The following is a 22,238-nucleotide window of genomic DNA, read 5'->3' on the forward strand; positions in this document are numbered from 1 at the left end:
ACAGTATGCACTTCACAAATACAATAATGCATTAGCACATGTTTTAGACAATTTTTCCCCTTGGCAGGTATCTTCAAAATCTTCCTACAGCACACAGCCCAGAGACATTCCACCGAAATCTGGAGAAGGGGAGAAGCCACAAGGCGTGGCACAATTAGCAGGGGCTGGCACACACCGCAGCCACGCACAGACCCTCAGAGCCTCCTCCGCGGCCTGCAGCGGCCAAGTCGGACACTGTGCTGTTCTCCTCCGTCCTCCTCAGACAGGCCTCATACCAAGACAGAGGGGTCTGCGCCAAGGCAGAGTAACCCTCCACGAGTGCTCGGCTCATTCTCAGACATCCGAGCAAAACTGAGCAAGGACCCAGATGAGGCATGGGGAAACGAGATTTTTATTACTGAGTTTATACAGCCCAGTTAGCAAAGGCAAAATTACAGGAGGAAATGGAGACCAGTGTGTTCTTTGTTAACTGAGATCTGATGAGCCTCACACAGCACCTGACACTTCATCCCTCCATAAACATCTGTGGGTTCAATGAGAGCAAACAGCACACCAACAAAAAAGCACCAGCGGCGCCCCCTCCCGCCACCGCCGGCCCGCTGCACGTCAGCCACTTCCCCACGGCACTAGACACGGGCTTCCTCTGTCAGTTATGACAGTGACCGGCCCAACCGCCTTGAGTTCCAGCAGGAGAGGAAAGCACTGCTGGAGCCAGCAGCTTCATCAGGACAGTGTGCAGCTGCAGAGGCCAGACCTGCGCCAGGACACAGGTGCAGTCTCCCTCGAGACGCAGAAGACAAGGCTCCCCTACCTGTGTGGATCCTGATGTGCCGGGTTAGCTGACTTGGCTTCTGGAACGTCTTCCCACAGTGTGGACACGAGTATGTGAATCCACTTCTGTCGATGTTGCGATTATAGGATCTCGTGCTTGACACCCTATTGCAAGGCAGGGGAAACACTTATTAGGACGAGTCCCCCATGGGACAGATTCCAACACAAATCCCACCAGGAAGTTCAGCCGCGTGGTCATCGGAGCACGTTTCAATGGTAAGTCAACCGTGTGTGTGTGTGTGTCTGTGTGTGTACACATGTGTTAGCTCTGCATATTCAATATCATCAAATCCGTTTCACTTATTTCTGATGAAAAGAGAAACTTGGATTTTCCGGGTCAGACAGCCAGAACAGCGGGCAGGGGGCAGAGGGCAGGGGAGGCAGAGTCTTGAGAAAAAGCTCGCCCGGGCAGCCCCACAGTGTGATGCCCACGGCCACTCGCGTGTGTGCTGGCTGCTGCGGGCTCCCGGCTCCCAGTACCGCCTGGGACTGACAGTGTCCAAACGCCAGCCTCCAACAACTGCAGCCTCTCCTCTGCGCTCCAAGGCAAATGGCTGCTCTCTCCTGGGCCTGGCCTTGTGGGAGCCGGCAAAAGCAAAACGGTCAACGGGATTCTATCAACTTCAGAACCTTCTGCACAGGCAAGTAATCCACAGTGAGGAAACAGCTGACAGGCTGGAAGAAAACGTCTACACGTGATTTATCCGGCAAAGGATTAAACCAAGGAATACAAAGAAGTCAAAACAAATTCAACAACAAACAATGCAGCTAAAGGATATGAACAGAGTCCTCAAAGGACAAAACACAAACAGCCAACAAATAGGTGAAAGCATGCTCAATAGACTAACCACCAGAGAGATGCAAAACCTCCAGGCCCTACCATCTCATACCATCTCGCTCTGGTCAGAATGGCTACTACCAAAATGGCGAGGACGCGGGGAACTCGGAGTCCCACACACCCCCGGAGGGGTGCAGAAGAGCAGAGCTGTTACAGAAAACCCAGAGCACAGTACAGAGGCCACGGGTAATGCACTTCCGGTTGTAGATGCAGCGCATGGAAGAGATACCTGTACTCCCCGCACACTGCACAGTGTGTCAGCTGGGGTGCGCAGCGGCTGCGTGGCTGCGTGGAGGTGGGGTGCACATACCCAATGGCACAGTGCTCAGCCACAGAAACAATGGAACCCTCACATCTGCAGCGAAGTGCACAGAACTGGAGACCCTTATGCCAAGCTAGACACAGAAGGCAACCTTTGGTTTTCTTTCCTATATGAGAGTTAAAAACAATAGTAACGACAATCTATGTGAAGGTAGGGCAGTGACTACCAGAGACTGTGATGGGGAGAGAGGGACAAGAGGAGGCTGGGCGATGGGTACCGAAACACATTCTGGGGCCCGCCTTCTGGTGTAGCAGGCAAAGCCGCTGCCGCCAACGCCAGCATCCCACATGGGCTCTGGTTCACGTCCTGGCTACTCCACTTCTAATCCAACTCCACGCTAATGGCCTGGGAAAGACGCAGAAGATGGCTCAAGTGCTTGGGCCCCTGCCACACATGTGGGAGATCCAGATGAAGCTCCTGGCTCCTGGCTTCAGACCAGCCCAGCTCCGGCAGTTGCAGCCATTTGGGGAGTGAACCAGCAGATAAAAGATCTCTCTCTCTCTGTGTGTGTGTGTGCATGCGTAAACTCTGTCTTTCAAATAAATAAAATTAAAAATGTTAAAATTAAAAAAAAAAAAAAAGGAATAGCACATTCTGGGGCAGGAACTGCGGCACTGCTTAGGACAACACGTCCCGTGTGGGAGTGCCTGGTTCAAGTCCTGGCCACTCCATGTGTACAGTCCAGCCTCCTGCTAATGCCCCTGCGAGGAAACAGATGATGGCCCAAGCACTCGAGTTCCCACTATCCGTGTGGAAGACCCAGATGGAGTTCCTGGCTCCTAGAGTCCAGGTGACCCAGCCTGGAATAGAACACCAACAGATAGAAGATTTCTCTCGCTCTGTCACTCTGCCTTTCAAGTAAATAAAGAAATACTTTAAAAGGTGCTTCCCAGTACAGGGGCGACCACGGCCCCCGACTCCCAGTGCAGCGCTGCCCGGTGAGGGGCGACCACAGCCCCCGACTCCCAGTGCAGCGCTGCCCGGTGAGGGGCGACCACGGCCCCCGACTCCCAGTGCAGCGCTGCCCGGTGAGGGGCGACCACGGCCCCCGACTCCCAGTGCAGCGCTGCCCGGTGAGGGGCGACCACGGCCCCAGACTCCCCAGTGAGGGGCGACCACGGCCCTCGACTCCCAGTGCAGCGCTGCCCGGTGAGGGGCGACCACGGCCCCAGACTCCCAGTGCAGTGCTGCCCGGTGAGGGGCGACCACGGCCCCAGACTCCCCAGTGAGGGGCGACCACGGCCCCAGACTCCCAGTGCAGTGCTGCCCAGTGAGGGGCGACCATGGCCCCCGACTCCCAGTGAGGGGCGACCACGGCCCCAGACTCCCCAGTGAGGGGCGACCACGGCCCCAGACTCCCAGTGCAGTGCTGCCCGGTGAGGGGCGACCACGGCCCCAGACTCCCAGTGAGGGGCGACCACGGCCCCAGACTCCCAGTGCAGTGCTGCCCGGTGAGGGGCGACCACGGCCCCAGACTCCCAGTGCAGCGCTGCCCGGTGAGGGGCGACCACGGCCCCAGACTCCCAGTGCAGTGCTGCCCGGTGAGGGGCGACCACGGCCCCCGACTCCCAGTGAGGGGCGACCACGGCCCCAGACTCCCAGTGCAGTGCTGCCCGGTGAGGGGCGACCACGGCCCCCGACTCCCAGTGAGGGGCGACCACGGCCCCAGACTCCCCAGTGAGGGGCGACCACGGCCCCAGACTCCCAGTGCAGTGCTGCCCGGTGAGGGGCGACCATGGCCCCCGACTCCCAGTGAGGGGCGACCACGGCCCCAGACTCCCCAGTGAGGGGCGACCACGGCCCCAGACTCCCAGTGCAGCGCTGCCCGGTGAGGGGCGACCACGGCCCCAGACTCCCAGTGCAGTGCTGCCCGGTGAGGGGCGACCACGGCCCCAGACTCCCAGTGAGGGGCGACCACGGCCCCAGACTCCCAGTGCAGCGCTGCCCGGTGAGGGGCGACCACGGCCCCAGACTCCCAGTGAGGGGCGACCACGGCCCCAGACTCCCAGTGCAGTGCTGCCCGGTGAGGGGCGACCACGGCCCCAGACTCCCAGTGAGGGGCGACCACGGCCCCAGACTCCCAGTGCAGCGCTGCCCGGTGAGGGGCGACCACGGCCCCAGACTCCCAGTGAGGGGCGACCACGGCCCCAGACTCCCAGTGCAGTGCTGCCCGGTGAGGGGCGACCACGGCCCCAGACTCCCAGTGAGGGGCGACCACGGCCCCAGACTCCCAGTGAGGGGCGACCACGGCCCCAGACTCCCAGTGCCGGAAGAACTGCAGCAGAGGAACAGCTGCAAATCCAGGACCTGAGCAGATGGCTGCTCGTCTGATCTGCTTATTCTGTACACCCACGTGTTGCACGCTAAACAGAAACTTTTTAAAAATAAAAAATATATAAAATAAAGCCATTTAGGCATTTACATTTGTGCATATGACTATTAAAATCTTCAGCCAAGAAAAATGATAAATTTCTATGTAAAATAAAAGTAAGTTTAAGCAGACCAACTTAGGCAAATGAAACCTTGTTAATCAACATAAAAGAGGAATTTCATCAAGGCAAGCATGTGGGGTGCACGGAGAAGGCACGGTTCAACAGCGCCGTGTGAGATGAGCTCTGTGTGGAGCATGGTGCGCCGGGCAGCCGGCCGGTCACAGGGCTCCGACCTGGTACCGGAGATGCATCTCGCCACCGGCACCAGGCACACCGGCTATTAGAGTCTGCTGGAGAATCTAACTCAGTAAGGTGACAGATGATGGCACCGCATCTGATCTGGGCAGAGGGACAGAAGAGGGAAGACGTGACATGCTCAAGAAAGGGTTAAGCTGAGGAGGACGCACGTTTGCATGAGGCTGAGAACACACGTGCTGGGCACGTGTGCCTTCTCCAGCGACTGCCAGCAACAAACCACTTCACTGCAGAAGGTGCTGGCCGGGGCCGCCGAGACGCCTTCACACGCTTGGCCACCTGCCATCAGCAACACTCAGCAGCCACCCTGAGCGTGGCGGGCGTGGTCATGCCGGCTGCCCACCTCTGCCCACTAACTCCTGGAGGCGTTGCCTCCTGAACACATGAGCCATGCTGCCAGAGGCCATGCTGACCCCACTCGGCTGTGCAGTTACACTTTGCTGTGTGCTTGTTTCTAAAGCAACAAATATTTCCACGTGACGGACTGGAGGCAGCCGCTTCTACTACACATCACGTCGGCCTCTGTGGCGAGCTCCGAGCTCCGGCAACACCTCCTACCTAATCTTGTAGTGAGTCTTCATGTGCTCCTTGAGCTCTGACGAGGTTCCAAACTCCTTCTTGCAGGCCTTGCAAGTGTGCACCCGGGTCCCGGCCAGCTCCTGCCGGTGCTCCTCCATGTGTATGGCCAGCTGGCTCTGCAGAGTGAACTCGTCCCCACACTCGGAACACATGAGGTTCTGCAAAGGAAAACGCCACCGATGAGCAGAGCAAGTATTCCAAAAGAACTGCTTCTCAAAGGACCGAGTATCACAAACGGCCTGTGCACAAATCACACTCCACCCATCAAAAACACAGCACTGTACACAAATCTGCGCATGCGCAACGCATTTCCTTACTGGGAGAAAACAGAACACTGGGAAGAGGAAAAGACGACGACACAGCATCTGGGCAAGGTGGATGCTCACTGCTGCTGGGTGACGGGCACCAGTCTACCTGCTCCAGGAAGACCTCAGAGGATGCCACAGATGGCTCAAGTTAGAGTGTAATGTCAGCTCATACCCGGAGTTAAACGGAGTCTTTCAGCTTGGTCTGCAGTGGGGTGGACTGTACCTCTGGAGAGTCAGACTGAGTGTGATGCCAGAGGGAGGGCCATGGACTCGGGGCAGAAACCAGTAACGCGAAATTCCTGATCACCCTTGATGTGTGAATCAGCAATATTCTGGATATGGTAGGTTTTTTGTTTTTTGTTTTTTGTTTTTTTTGACAGGCAGAGTGGACAGTGAGAGAGAGAGAGACAGAGAGAAAGGTCTTCCTTTGCCATTGGTTTACCCTCCAACGGCTGCTGCGGCCGGCGCACCGCGCTGATCCAATGGCAGGAGCCAGGTGCTTCTCCTGGTCTCCCATGGGGTGCAGGGCCCAAGCACTTGGGCCATCCTCCACTGCACTCCCTGGCCACAGCAGAGAGCTGGCCTGGAAGAGGGGCAACCGGGACAGAATCCGGTGCCCCGACTGGGACTAGAACCCGGTGTGCCGGCGCCGCAAGGCGGAGGATTAGCCTAGTGAGCCGCGGCGCTGGCCTGGATATGTTTTAATAACCGACACACACGACAAACTCGTTTCGCTTGTTTGGTGCCCTCCCTCTGTCTGGCTGTTCTCCACACGGCTCTGGAAACTCGACATCACGCGTGTTCCTGTCAGCAGGTGACACTGGTGCACAGATGCACAGCCTGCCAGTCACCTGCTGCATGGACCCAGGCGTGCCCCACGGCCCCTGGGAGGGCGCAGCAACACCTGCCCTCCCCCGTCATGAAGGCGTAAGAGGGGACGTTACAGCAGACAGCACGCAGTAAGTGCTCAATAACCACTTCAACTGTGACGCCACACACGCTCCCGTCCGTTCACCCTGAGGGTCCCCCACATAGTCCTTTCCGGAAACATCTTTCTCAACGAGCTGTGCCAGGTGAAAGGGGGCAGCTCTGTCAATAGATGCAACGCGTCATCTCCAAAGGACAGGCGAGCCACTGGCGCTGGCCTCACACCCTGCCCAGCGCCAGCTCGCCGGTGTCTCTGAACCCCATCACCCAAAGCCACTGCAGAGACACACGAGAAGGGACACACACGTCCAGGACCTGGGTCCCTGTACACCGGAACTGTTGTGTGGCTGCCGTGAGTCATGAACCACTCGGCTGCGTGCGACCTGACAGAAACTTTGTTCTAGAAAACTGATAGGAGGAAAAACCCATCTATCAAACGCACAATGCCTCTTTAAAATAAATACATAAACATGTACATCTGTACAACCTCTGCACTCTAGGGTGTGTCTGGCATGTGTAATCTGAAGAAAACATTTCTCCTTCACCAACAACCACCCTGTTACAGCTCCTGTCTTAATTACAGACTCAAACTTGACCCCACGCCCGCTGTCGCTGCTGTGGCTCGCCTCCATCTCCGACCCCCACACTTCATGACCAAGTGATCAGACTCACGTACTGCAGGACCCTGGGCCTGGAGCGCAGACTCAGGGGGGTCTGAGCAAAGGCCACTGCGGGATGGAGCCCCTCCCCGCCCTCCCGCCACAGCCAAGATGAAGCCACACCCCTGGGAAAGCTCTGTTTCAAATGCCCCCCGGCTTATGACGACTCTACCTACTTCCAATCCCTTCAGACCCTGTGCATCTAACCAGGGAGTAAAACTGCCAGGCCGTACCAGAGGATCAAGGAACCCCAATGACACAAGAGGAAGTGTTTGAGGCAGGGTGGACCATGCGCAGGATGCTGAGCGAGTGGCTCCGTCACTCCTCCAGCCCCGCACCCACGTCAACCTGACCCTCACAGCATGCTCACACATGCACCACGTCCACCTGACCCTCACCCCATCCTCCCACCCACACCACGTCCTCCTAACCTCTCACCCCATACTCCTACACCCACACCACGTCCACCTTACTCACCCCATCCCCCTACACCCACACCACGTCCACCTGACCCTCACCCCATCCTCCTACACCCACACCACATCCACCTGACCCTCACCCCATCCTCCTACACCCACACCACGTCCACCTGACCCTCACCCCATCCTCCTACACCCGCACCACGTCCACCTGACCCTCACCCCATCCTCCTACCAACACCACGTCCACCTGACCCTCACCCCGTCCTCCTACACCCGCACCACGTCCACCTGACCCTCACCCCATCCTCCTACACCCGCACCACATCCACCTGACCCTCACCCCATCCTCCTACACCCACACCACGTCCACCTGACCCTCACCCCATCCTCCTACACCCACACCACGTCCACCTGACCCTCACCCCATCCTCCTACACCCGCACCACGTCCACCTGACCCTCACCCCATCCTCCTACACCTACACCACGTCCACCTGACCCTCACTCCATCCTCCTACCCACACCACGTCCACCTGACCCTCACCCCATCCTCCTACACCCGCACCACGTCCACCTGACCCTCACCCCCTCCTCCTACACCCGCACCACGTCCACCTGACCCTCACGCTGTCCTCTCACATGCTAGGTCAGGGCTCCTCCTTTGGGAACTCCTCCCTCCGCCCCCACATTCTGTGTGAGTCTCTCTCTCCCCTGTCAATGAGGACAGCTGAGGACGGACTGCTAAGGCGCTGTTCAGTTCTCCAGTGCGATCACTGTTTTGTGATGAGAGAAAGTACTGTTGTTTGGGGAAACAAATCTTTCAAGTATTTAGCAGTGAAGTAATGTGATGTCTGGAACTCGTTTTAAAATTGTTCAGAAAAGCAGGGAAGGTGAGATTTCACAAATGTTAGCCATCAGTGAGTCTAAAAACTGTTGTGCAAATACTCATCCACCCATTCTTGCAACTCTGAAATCTGAACTTTCTAGTAAAACGTGAGGAGGATGTACCCTCCCCAGAGTCTCTGATGACAGATGATGACCTGGGCTTGTCTTCAAACCCCCAAATGCCAGCTGAAAATGAAATTAAACAACCTACCACCCAATTATCATTTGAGATGCATACCCAAAAAAACCAACACGACCTGGTAGGAAAGAGCCTGTAAAATCAATACACAAAATGCCTGCTCTTCTAGTAACAAATAATAAATAAACTACTGAAAGACCCCCTCAACCTACTTAAGAATGCATTTAATTGGTGTGCTGAGCACACAGAAACAAGACACTGCCCCGTGAGGCTTTGACACAGCACATTCCCACGAGGAACCAATATTGGAAACATGTTCAATTCCCTCCCCAAACAACTCCAAAATTTTATGCAATCAAAATAAAAATATCAGCTAAAAAGCTACACAAAATTCTGAAGTTCCCAGGTAATAAGCCAGGGAAGAGAAATAAGAGCACATAGACATTTGCCAATTATGATCGAGAGAAACAGTGGAGACACAGCAGAAGCAGATGGGAGCCCAGGCAAGGTGAGGGGAACGGGGCCCATGACACCGTGGGCACCACTGGTGTCTTCTGGCTTTCAAGGGAAGTTCATCTCCAGACCTTCAAACACTTAACCCCTGCCCTCACACCCCCGCCCAGGCTCTGTCTTTGTGCTCCTCTCCAGGGCGGTTCACTGGGAGCCTTGGATCCCAAGGCAAACTGGAAGAGGAAGAGGAGGGCCCACTTCATACCTGCCCCTGGGGCAGGGCGGGTAAGCCGCAGCCGGGCTCCTGCAGAGCAGTGTGTGAGGGCGCCGCCGCCCAGCAGAGAGCACCAGGGCTGGAAGTACCAGCAGAAGCCCCAGTGCTCAACGGGCTGCGGGCTGCCTTCTGTGTGCAGGGTCTGCACTAGAAGACGCAGTGAGACGCCAGCTAAATAACGTTAGAGCAGGAAGTCACAGGACCATAATCTATAAAGGAGTAGACTGAACATTTCAGTGCATGACGAGTTAAAAATATCTGCCAAGAGTGGACGCTGAGCCTGGCCCAAGCACATCGATGGCCTAGCCCTGGTCACTGAAGGCGTCTAGAGGGGTGGCAGCCAAGGGTGGAAGCTGAGCCTGGCCCAAGCACATCGATGGCCTAGCCCTGGTCACTGAAGGCGTCTAGAGGGGTGGCAGCCAAGGGTGGAAGCTGAGCCTAGCCTGAGCACATCGATGGCCTAGCCCTGGTCACGGAAGGCGTCCGGAGAGGTGGCAGCCAGCAATCAGGAGCTCTGCTTCTCTGCCTCTCCAATCTGTGTGTATAAAAACAGAGATGAGAGTTTGGCCACCTGTTAACATCTCATGTGAGAGTGCCTGCATTCCTGCCCCAGCTCTGCTCCCCGTTACAGCTTCCTTCTGATATACACCCAGGGAGGCAGCAGGGGATGGCTCAAGTATTTAGGCTCCTGCCTCCCCCTTGAGCAAAATGGACTGAGCACCCAGCTCCTGCCTTTGGCCTGGCCCAATCCTGGTTCTTACAGGTATCTGGGGAGTGAACCAGCAGATTGGAGAACAATCTCTCTCTCTCGCTCGCTCCCCCTTCCCCTATCCCTCCATCTCTGTCTTGCTCTCAAATACAATTTTTTTTAATTTTTAATAATCTATAATGAAAATATCTGCCAGAAAAAAATAACAAAGACCAAGAAAGAATTCCATCATAGAAGGCAGAAAATACTAACTCCCCAGGTATACAAAAATTTGCATAAATCTACAAGAGCAAGTCAGTAATATAAGTCCACTCACCCACCCTCCTCAAAAGCAAAGAAAACTGGAGCCAGTGTTGGGCACAGTGAGTTATGCTGCTGCCTGCAACACCCACATCCCAGGGGAGCACCAGCGAGTCCCGGCTGCTCCACTTCTAATCCAGCTCCCTGCTAATGCACCCAGGAAAGCAGCAGAAGATGGTCCAAGTGCTTGGGCCTCTGCACTCATGTGGGAGACCCAGAAGAAGCTCCTGGATCCTGGCTTAGGCCTGACTCAGCCCTGGCCCTTTTGGCCATTTAGGGAGTGAACCAGTGGATGGAAGACTTCTCTCTCCCTCCCTCCCTCCCTCTCTCTCTCTCTGCCTCTGCCTCTCTGTTAACTCCACCTTCCAAATAAATAAATAAGTATATCCTTAAGAAAAAAACCTAAAAGACAGAAAAATATTAATGGCTAAAAAATAAAGACATAGTAAATTTCACTCAAATAAATATAAAACAACAAAAATATACCATCTTACAATTATCAGATTGGGAAAGACAAGGTTTACAACAAGAATACTGAAGATTATATGAAGACTTGGGTATTTCCACGTACTATTTACTGGCTGGAGTATAAGCTGATAAAACCTCTTTGAAAAACAATTTAACAACCTCCAATTTTAAATTTGCATATCCTTTGTTCTAACAATTCCATCTCTAGAAATCAGTTGTCCACTTATATCCGCCCAGGGCGTCTTCATCCTCACACAAGTGACGTTGGTGGGGGGGCGGCTCCTCATCTGGTGAACTGTGCCTGCACACCTGTGCTCCTCACAGCTCTGTGGACACAAAGGGCCTGAAGCGCCCCTCTGACCCCAGACCAACATAACACACGGCGGGGGTCAATCAGAGGAGCCAGCTCTGTGATCCCAGCTCACACCCCTGAGACACACCGTGTTCCGAGGAAGAAAGGCAGTGAGCCACGTGGGCTGGATGAACGAAGGTGCAAAGGAGACTTGTATGAGCGTGAGACGCCCTGTCCTCCGGAGGACACAAAAGGACAAGTGGCTCCAGGAGGCTGCACCAAGTGCAGTGTGCACACTCTGCACTGCTTCCTGCCTGTGGGCACAGTGCGCTCACTGCAAACTAGTCTAACATTGCTACTGAACACAGTTCTGCTTTCCAAAAGTACAAGTACGGCCACTTCGGCACAGCACTGCAGTTGAAGGAGACGTGCGTTCCCACACGTGCGGGTCTGAATCAGCACGCACTTTCTAGAACAGAAGGTGGCGTTCCGTGAAGACCTGGGAAAAACGCTCATCCGCTGATTCACCAAATCCAACTGCAACAATCCACCCTAAGGAAGTAACGGAAGATGCACAAAAAGACTCGCATACATGGCTATGCTTCTCTAAGACTGAAAACAAACACACAGCTTCAGCGCTGAGAAATAAAGAAAAGGACTACACGTGACCCCAAGTCCACGTGCGTCACACTCGATGGGGAAGCACTCTTGACTGACAGGTGGAGAATAATGACTGCGGAAAACGGCACACTTAGGCTTTCAGACATTAAAAACCAGCACAGAAAGCAGGTACAGAAAAAGTCTGCAGGAGCCCATGCGTTCTCTCCACATGTGGTGATTATAGAAGATTTAAAAAAAGTTCTTGACTTGACTATACAGCCATGGCGTCCAACAGATGTTGTGACGCATGCATACAGGTGCACTGGCTGGAGCAGGGTGTTTAACATACCGGTGGTGAGAACATGAAACCTCGGCAGTGTGCACACTCGTGAGGCCCTGCTAACTGCACCTCCGGCACAGGACAGACCTGCGCAGACTGCTCCTGCCCAGCCGGAGCTCCGCCTCCAGCCGCACCCCCAGCTGTGCCAGCTGCAGCCCCCGCCACGGGGATTCCACACGCCTTTGACTCTACCATTTTCCAAAATAAACATGAACTGCTGATCTAGTAAGATTGCAAAATACAAAAATAAGATTATTTAAAAACAAAAATTAAAGGCACTTACAAAAATGGACGCAGACCCCCATAGAAAATACAAACTTGATTTTTAGGATATAAATTTTATCTCTGCAATGGAAATACTGTAGGTACTTCTGTGCTTCAGGAAGAAAACGTACCAGGTCATGATCAGTGACTATCTCAGAAACAGGGCTGACTTTACCTCCTGGCTCTCACTCTTCCTACGCTCCACAGGAACAGTCTGGGATGGGAAGTGGAAGAGTGTGCACAGCTTGAAAGCTACAGCCACTCGCACTTCAAATCAGACACCCACCCCAGCACAGGCACCCGCCGTCCTGAACTCTGCCCAGGACCCTGTGCCTGGAGCCTTTCAGAACCGTCCCCTGCTTTGGCCATCAACACCTTCTTCTCTGCCCCGGACGCCCACCCGACAAGGCACCCAGGAGCCAGCGACAACATTCCATCGTCTTCAAGGGGGAAAAAGTACTTTTAGCCACCATGGAATCCTACATAAGTTCATCCCTGTTTGAAGAAGGGGGCTTGGGGAGGCAGGCTTTGGTGTAGCAGTTAAGACATCACTCGGGACATCGGCAAGGTAGATTGCCCGGGTTCAAGTCCAGGTTCCACTCTCAATCCCAGCTTCCTACTATGTGCCTCCCAGGAGGCACCAGGTGACGGCTCAAGTAGTTGGGGCCCTGCGAGCCCTGTGGAAAATCTGGACTGAGCTCCTGGCTCCTGGCTTCGGCCTGCCCTGGATGTTAGATATTTTGGGAGTCAACCACTAGATGTAAGATCTCTGTGTCCATCTGTCTGTCTCTGTCTCGCTTCCATAAAATAAATTTTAAAAAATTAAAGAAGGGGGTGGAGATAGGGATAGCTTCTGCTCGTGTGGACCTACTTCATGTGGACCTACTTTATTTATTTATTTTTTTTAAGATTTCTGCATTTATTTGAGAGGCAGAATTACACAGAGAGAGAAAGAGAGACAGAGAGAGAGAGAGAGATCTTCCATCCACTGGTCCACTCCCCAATTGGCTGCAACAGCCAGAGCTACGCTGATCCGAAGCCAGGAGTTTCTTCTGGGTCTCCCACGTCGGTGCAGGGGCCCAAGGACTTGGGCCATCTGCTGCTTTTCCGGGCCATAGCAGAGAGCTGGATCGGAAGTGGAACAGCCAGGACTTGAACCGGCGCCCCTATGGGATGCCAGCACTGCAGGCAGTGGCTTTACCCACTACACCACAGCACTGGCCCCATACTTGATTTTTACAAAGATTTATTTATTATTTGCTTGAAAGCAGAGTGATAAAGAGAGAGACAGAGAAATAAAGAAATCTTCCATCTGCTGGTCCACTCCCCAAATGACCACAACAGCCAAGGCTATACCAGGATTCAGCCAGGAGCCAGGAGCCGGGAACTGCGTATGGGTCTCCCACACGGGCGGCGGGGGCTCAAGTGGGCCATCTCGTTGCCTTCCCAGGCACATCAGCAGGAAGCTGGATCAGAGGCAGAGCAGCCGGGACATGAACCAGTGCTCTGACATGCAACGCCAGCTTCATTAACCTGCTGCAACATGCGGCCGGCCCCTCACGAGGACATGCAAACATACTACCTTTAAAAGGTCTCTCCCCTACTACTGACAGAGCCAGGAAATAAGACATTTTACTGGTGAACCAGAGATTTGCCGAGGCAAATGTAATGGTCATTAGATCCCTGACAGCTGGTTCACACCTAACTACCAATCAGATGCGTGTTCACACTCACGGCAGAGCACAGGGAAACGGTCACGATACCTCTTCCTTCTCGTGCAGCATAATGTGCGCCTTGAGACTAGCCACTCTGGAGAACTTCTTGTTACAGACGGGGCAGGCGGGGTCCTCCCCATTGTGGGTGCATTTGTGCAGTGTCAGGTTGAATTCAACATTGAATGTTTGGGGACACTGGTCACAGCGATGTGGCTATGTGGAGAGAAAAGTAAAGAAGCCCTGAAATACAACTGTCCCACACGCGTGCTCAATAACTGCTCCTAGAACATCAGCAAGTAGCACAGCCTGCAGCCGGTCTCCCGAAAAACCTGGGAAGCCTGCCCTGGACCTCAAGTCCGCGTGTCCTAAGCAGACACGGCAGAGGCAGGCCGTGTTCTCGAGCACACGCGGTGTCTCGGGCAAGGGGGCCCCGGCAGACACAGGACAGACTTCCGCTCCCTGGGGGTTTTTCCTCTGACCCACTCACTCTCGGAAACCAAACCACTTCAAGTAACTGAAGTCATCAGACCCACTTTTTCTATATTTGAACAGAGTTGCTTATGTCAGCCCCAAATTTTCCCAGGCTGGGAGGGATCCTGCCTCTGACTTGAAGGCCCAGAGCCTGGTGAGGGCCAGTCCTGATTTGGGATTATCAGCCTGGCAGGAGAACGCCACCCATGGGCCCAGTGCTGGCGCTCCGTAGTTACAGCTGCAGCTCCGCCAGATGGCTGAAAGCCAACCCAGAGAGCTCCCGGCTTCCAGGGCACCTATTCGGGGAAAAAGCCAGCAAGCGCTCTTAACTGCCACTTTCCCTGACCACCCCATTACGACACCAAAGTTCTTGACAGACTCCACACGGGGCCCCACGGGATAGGGCTCGATGGTCTGCTGGGGCTCCTGCCGCTCCCCGCACACCCACGCCTTCCACAAGACCACCGCACAGCCAAGACCACGCAGGGCGAAACTCCCTGCTGGAGAAAACCCTTCAAAATACACCAGCAGTCAAAGCTACCAAAAAATTGGACTTTTAAAGAATTTCTCTGTGCACACATAATGACTTCAATGCACACTGATTCCCTAGAACAGGCTCTCAGAAACAAGCAAAAATGCCAAACTACGTATACGGTACCCAGGCTGTACGACTGAGGAGCCTAATGCACGAGAGAGATTTCGACTGTGCTGACTGAGCCGACGCTGTCCGAGGCTCGCAGCCCGGGCCTCCCTCGGGGAATACATACCTTGTCATTTCGCTCGTGACCCCTCATGTGGCGCTGGAACTGGGACTCTTTGGGGAAAGACAGCAGACAGATCTCACACTTGTGGAAGTTTGGGACTGGCTCGTCATAATTAGTGTTCTCTGCATTCAATGTTAAAACTCCATCTACAAAATCGCATAGGTATAGACAATGAATACCGTTGTTATTCTGATCCCATCAATGAAACTAAATTCTGTGGCTATTATTTAGAAACCAAATATCACATGAAGTTAATGATATGCAGAACTTTTTAAATGAACATGTTTTACAGTTAGAAATGAGAACTGTTCAGGTGATGGAGATCTGGGAAAAGAGAATTCTAAATCCTTGTAGGTGGGATGTTTGGAAACCAGTGGTTGGATTCCTGAAACTGGACAGCCACCCACCCACATGCAATGGCGTATACCCCCACGCCCCTGCACACACACCCTTATACAAACACCTGCACAAGCTCACACACAGGCTCACATGCACACATGTACACCACACATACAAGCAGACACACCTGCAAAAACACACTCCCCCATATACACACATGCACATACCTGTGCAAGCTCCACACATACATGCAGACACACCTACACACATACACACACACACACACGCATGCGCACACCATGACCTAGCTTCTCAGGGTTATTTCACTACAAGACACAGAGTTTTCACCTAGTCACTTGGAAAAGTCATTGAAAATACACAGATTCACAAACCATTCAGCAAACATAGAAAAGCCTTTATAGGCTAACTCACTAATTCAGTCTATCTCAGAAAATGGGTGCAAAGCAAGATTAAGCAAAAAACAAACTAACACACTCCTGTGGCCTCCCATGGCTTGGGAGACGAGGGGCTGCAGTGCCTTGACCAGTCCTCAGTGTCCACAAACTCATCCCAGGAAACCTCCCTAAACACACAGGTGTTCTCAAATACGGACCAGTACAACAGCTAACGTCATGACTGAAGAATCTCAGGATTCGTCAAGAACACCATCAAGGGCCCTGAGTACCCACGATTCGCTAAGTGAACAACTGGCTGCACACATGCAGCTCACCTAATCTATAAGGATTAGACATGCTCACACACAAACCCTCGGGTTAATCAATCCACAGACACCCGGGTCCGCTCAGGAGCAGCACAGCCACGGGAAGCTCCCTCCACCAGGCTGGGGCTGTCAGCCCGTGGCCGGCTCACCTACAACCCAGCGCCCACGAGCAGGGACCGCGAGCTGCACAGAGCGAGTCGGACAACTCAGTAGCTGGTGTCCTAACCTACGGCCAAGTACAGCGCAGAAAGAGCGCCTCTACCCAGCTTCTAAAGTGCGAGATGGAGCCGCGATTTCGGCACAGAGGAAAGCAAGGCTCACAGCCTCTGTGCTAGCACTCCTCAACACGACCCCGCACGAGAAGCCACTTAATTAACAAACGGAAACCGGCAATTCTAACTAAAGTGTGCCTAGAGGAGAAAAACAAAGGTACTGTAGCTTCCACGTGGAGCCTGATTTTAAACCCCAGGGGCCCACACTGGGGCACAGTGCCAGCATCCCACTGGAGTCCTGGCTGCTCCGCCTCTGATCCAGCTTCCTGACAATGCCCCCACAGAGACCCCGATGCAGTTCCTGGCTCCTGGTAGCAGTCAGGCCTAGTCCAGGTCATTGCTGCCATTTGGAGAGTGACCCAGTGGACTGAAGATCTCTCTGTCTCTGTCACTCTGCCTTTCAAATAAATAAATTAATCTTTTACATATAAAAAAGAACAAATTATTAAAAAAAAAAAAAACAAAGCAACTGTGACTTTCTCTCCTGCACCCACTGCTGCAAGGCACCCTCTCTAACCAGGAGGCCCGGCCCCCCCGAAGCCCCTCCCACTAGACTAAGTGGCCTCCAGATTCAACATGGCGCCTCCTTTTCATCCTCTCAATCTGCTCTCTCTGAGCGGTGTCCTCGGCCTCCAAACCACACCTTCAAGTTCATGGGTATTTTCCCCAAGAGCATCTGTGGTCCAGCAAACGGGCCCATCCTGGGATAAAGACTCTAACCCCACAAGAGGTCACGGAGGGGCTGCTGGTAAGCCATGTGCCCTGCTCTGCGTCTGGCACAGGTCCACTCTGCTGGGGTCTCCGCCTTATAGCCAAGAGATTCTTCAGTGCCCAGTGAGCCAGGAAGGGTGTGATCAGGTGCATGGCCACCCAATGGGCCAGCCCGGCTAAGGGCAGCTGCTTTTGAAAGTAGAACTTCCTGTAGGATTTCTGGAAGTAGACATGTATCATGTCTCCCAGGGCAGAGCAGACACACACACACACACACAGGCCAGAACAGGCACTCACAGGCATTCACATACGCGTATGAAGACACATCCAGACCAGAACAGGTACTCAAACACGTGCACACACACACCTAGACCAGAACAGGCACAAACTCACACACACCTAGACCACGACAGGTACTCACACACATGCACACACACCTAGGCCAGGACAGGTACTCACACATGCACACACACCTAGACCACAACAGGTACTCTCACACACACACACCTAGACCAGACAGGTACTCACACACGTGCATGCACACACCTAGACCAGACAGGTACTCACACACGTGCATGCACACACCTAGACCAGATAGGTACTCACACACGTGCATGCACACATAGACCAAAAAGGTAATCACACATCTGCAGACACACCTAGACCAGACAGGTACTCACACATGTGCACACACACACCTAGACCAGGACAGGCACTCACACACATGCACACATACACCTAGACCAGAACAGGTACTCACACATGTGAACACACACACCTAGACCAGGACAGGTACTCACACACGTGCACACACACACACCTAGACCAGACAGGTACTCACACATGCACACACACCTAGACCACAAGAGGTACTCACACACGTGCACACACACACACCTAGACCAGGTACTCACACATGCACACACACCTAGACCAGACAGGTACTCACACACATGCACACACACACACCTAGACCAGACAGGTACTCACACACATGCACACACACACCTAGACCAGACAGGTACTCACACACGTGCACACGCACACCTAGACCACGACAGGTACTCACACACATGCATGCACACACCTAGACCACAAGAGGTACTCACACACGTGCACACACACACCTAGACCAGACAGGTACTCACACACGTGCACACACACACCTAGACCAGACAGGTACTCACACACATGCACACACACACACCTAGACCAGACAGGTACTCACACACGTGCACACGCACACCTAGACCACGACAGGTACTCACACACGGGCATGCACACACACCTAGACCACAACAGGTACTCTCACACACACACACCTAGACCAGACAGATACACACGGGCATGCACACACCTAGACCAGACAGGTACTCACACACGTGCACACACACACCTAGACCAGAACAGGTACTCACACACATGCATGCACACACCTAGACCACAAGAGGTACTCACACACGTGCACACACACACCTAGACCAGACAGGTACTCACACACGTGCACACACACACCTAGACCAGGACAGGTACTCACACACGTGCACACATACACCTAGACCAGAACAGGTACTCACACACATGCACACATACACCTAGACCACGACAGGTACTCACACATATGCACACACACCTAGACCACAACAGGTACTCACACACACACACACCTAGACCAGGACAGGTACTCACACATGTGCACACACACACCTAGACCAGACAGGTATTCACACACGTGCACACACACACCTAGATCAGACAGGTACTCTCACACACACACACGTAGACCAGACAGGTACTCACACACGTGCATGCACAGACCTAGACCAGGACAGGTACTCACACATGCACACACACACACCTAGACCAGGACAGGCACGAACTCACACATACACACCTCTAAACCAGAACAGGTACTCACAGACATGCACACACATACACACCTCTAAACCAGAACAGGTACTCACACACATACCTAGACCAGAACAGGTACTCACACAACGTGCACACACACTTATACCAGACAGGTACTCACACACGTGCATGCACACAGCTAGACCAGACAGGTACTCACACATGCACACACACACACCCAGACCAGAACAGTTATTCTCACATCCACACACACCCATACATCCACACACATCCTCTAAGCATGGGGCTACCCGCACTTATCCATAACCAAAGCTAAGAGCTCCAGTGATCTGCAGCCACGTGCTTGTGCCGCTGGAGAAGACAGGGGAACCCTGTGAGGGTCCCAGGTGCAGCACGCTCAGGCAACTTATGCAACGCAAACACCTTACACATAAACACACGACCACCACTCACTGCCATCAGTCACCCTTTCTGCCACCCCAAACTCTCAATCCACTATCCAAATCAAACAAAAACTGACATTACAGGAATGCGTCTGAACAGCTCTGCCAGTCCTGAGGAAAGCAGTCTGAAGTCTAGTTTCAAAATCAATTTAAGTCCTCGTGTAAATACATTCTAAATAGCGTATAATAACTGTCCACCACCTCAAAAATAACAAACCCATCTCAGAGTTGTGACAAATAAAGAATGATTCCAGATGGCACAGGGACAGCAGCCCCCAGCAACTGAGGGCCACGGCCATCTCTAGCCCTCACGCTTGCCGGCCAACGCCCCGTCAGCCCCTGACCATGCTGTCCAGTGTCTACACCCAGGCTTGCTCTGTCAGGGCACGGACTACAGGCGCAATCTCCAAACTCCTCCTCCTCATCCCCCCAGATCAAGCGCAGCCAAGCAGGCTCACCAGCCAAGTCCTAACAGCCAAGGCCTGCCATTCGTCTCTGTCTGCAGAGCCTATGTCGTGTGCCGTTCTCTTACACAAAATGCCTCTCCGGGATCCGCGGCCAAGTTCCAGCCAGCCCCACTGCATTATTGCATGCCAATGCCTCATGCACCCACTTCAATCTCTGCCACGCGTGTAGCCCCATGAAGTACTTTCAACACTAAAATGAGACACACGTCAGGTTGTTCCTAAAGTAACTCTAACCCCCAAACCATTCGTTTGATTTTATGTTTTGAATTAAAAACTTTCTAAAATACAGCTGACCTCCCTGTGTGCTCCCAGTGCCCACTGCCTGCCACCTTGCATTCCCCATGCTGGCACGGCCAGGCCCCGGCCCCGGTGCCCTGTCCACAGCACTCCCTGGACACCCTGGATACTCTCTGCCACTCTTTGTCCTGTTACTAACTCCTTTCTCCTCCAGGTTTTCCTCTGTGCTGCTGCTCTGCCCGCAAGGGCCAGCGTTCAGGTTCCCACACAGTGGGGGCCCCCGCCCAACGCTTCCCACAGCATGCCAGTGTCTCCAGGGCCTTCATGACCTGACAACCTCTGCCCAGCCACCTGAAGCCCCCACGGCCCATCAACACAGCTCCTACTTAGACTCCCGACTCACGGCCTGCCCCTCAGAACCACGCAAGGCGGGTGGTCGGTTCCCCAGCCGTAGCTGGGTCTGCTCACTCTCGGCCTGTACAGGTATGCAAGCTGCTCCCAGGAGCCAGCCTCAACGTGTCTGTGCTCTTTTCTCTGCAGGATCTCTCTCGGAAAACCAAATGCCCTGACTGGGTCTTGAGCACGCCTTAAGCACCTCGTTCCTCTGGGCAGAACACCCACCTGTCAAGCCCAAAGCACCTGACCCAGACATGTATGGAAAGCCAAGGAGTCTCCCTCTTTCTGTGTTATCTCCTCAAATACCTGCATGCTGGAAATGAAACGTAACTCACAAGGAAAACAACCCCTGGCATTGTGGCACAGTGGGTTCAGCCACTGCTTTCGATGACAGCATCCCATATCACAAGGCCAGTTTGAGTCCCAGCTACTCCACTTCTAATCCAGCTCCCTGCTAATGTGCCTGGAAAGCAGAGGAGGACAACTCCAGCACTTGGGCCCCTGCACCCACGTGGGAGACCTGTATAGACTTCCTGGCTCCTGGCTTTGGCCTGGCTCAGTCCTGGCCATTACAGCTATTTCAGGAGTGAACCAGCAGATGTAAGACTCTTTCTGTCACTCTGCTTTTCAAATCAATCAAGCAATAAGAAAAACAAGCCCCCAAATGCATTCCATGGAAAGTGGTTACCATGTCTTTAAATGAGAGGTGGGGGAGGGGAGGGGCAGAGATAGGCTGCAGAGCATACAGTTTCCTGTAAAACTGCAGAATAAGACAATCACACGGGCTTCCTGTATAGAAACCAACTCACCCATCTGGACGGCAGGCGCTATGAAGGGACTCGTATAATTAGCGTACTAACTGAATCATGAGCCGCGATCACGCACTGCCCATTCAGAAGAAGCTCAGGGAAGAAGTCAAGCTGAACTCCAGGGGACTCGGCCCAGGGAAGCCAGGTGCCGGCGGTGGCCCCAGGGCTCGTTTTCAGCTCAGAAGCGGAAGCTCCCTCAGCTGAGGGCACCCAATGTCCAGACGGCGACGGGCATGGACTTTAACGTCGTGTACGCCTAGGGCCGTGTATGAACACACTCAGTCGGGAGCCACGCCGCAGCGCCCCGTGTGTCAGATGAGAGAGGCGGTTCAATGACAATTGTGTCCTGAAGCGGTGGTGTTCTCCATGCCACATGAGGTCAAACAGGCCTGCAGCACAGGGAAGAAGCCGGGTTAGACCCAGCGCACGCCCTCAGCACGTGGGCAAAGTGCTTCCCGGGTACGGAGGTGCCGCCAGCAGGTGCACACTCAAAGCCGCTGTGCCATCTCCCAGGCTGTGCAGCCAGCGCCCCAGTCACGCCGCGGTGGCTGATTCACCCTCGCCAACTCTAAAAGGAGCATCAATTCCTTTGAAGTGTTTGCTTTCAAAAGAATTTAAACTTGGGGGGATGTATGTTCGGAAACGACACTCACGCCACCCAAATATAACAAAACTACAGTAAAATCTCAACAAGAGAAACCCTGCGTGTCTGCACCTCACCGCCTTGC

The 22,238-nt window shown here is 53.8% G+C and overlaps 1 protein-coding gene across 8 annotated transcripts in view; it reads right to left on the reverse strand.

Moving 5' to 3' along the window:
• ZNF236 (zinc finger protein 236) overlaps nt 1–22,238 on the reverse strand; it is a 103,971-nt gene that overhangs the window by 74,011 nt on the left and 7,722 nt on the right. For 5 of the 8 annotated variants that reach the window (XR_011379153.1, XM_051838587.2, XM_051838586.2 and 2 more), the window contains exons 2-5: nt 15,247–15,389; nt 14,057–14,221; nt 5,237–5,415; nt 812–936 (exon numbers count right to left, since the gene is read on the reverse strand). Coding sequence is in view for 7 of the 8 variants with exons in the window: in XM_051838587.2 (XP_051694547.1) it covers nt 812–936; nt 5,237–5,415; nt 14,057–14,221; nt 15,247–15,389 (612 nt within the window). In the remaining variant the exon portion in view is untranslated. Of the gene's footprint in view, nt 1–811; nt 937–5,236; nt 5,416–14,056; nt 14,222–15,246; nt 15,390–21,510; nt 21,900–22,238 lie in introns of all 8 variants that reach the window. The other 3 variants (XM_051838589.2, XM_070049849.1, XM_051838593.2) reach the window with 3 other exon arrangements.

Source organism: Oryctolagus cuniculus, chromosome 10 (assembly GCF_964237555.1).
Source record: "Oryctolagus cuniculus chromosome 10, mOryCun1.1, whole genome shotgun sequence".
Lineage (NCBI taxonomy): Eukaryota > Metazoa > Chordata > Mammalia > Lagomorpha > Leporidae > Oryctolagus > Oryctolagus cuniculus.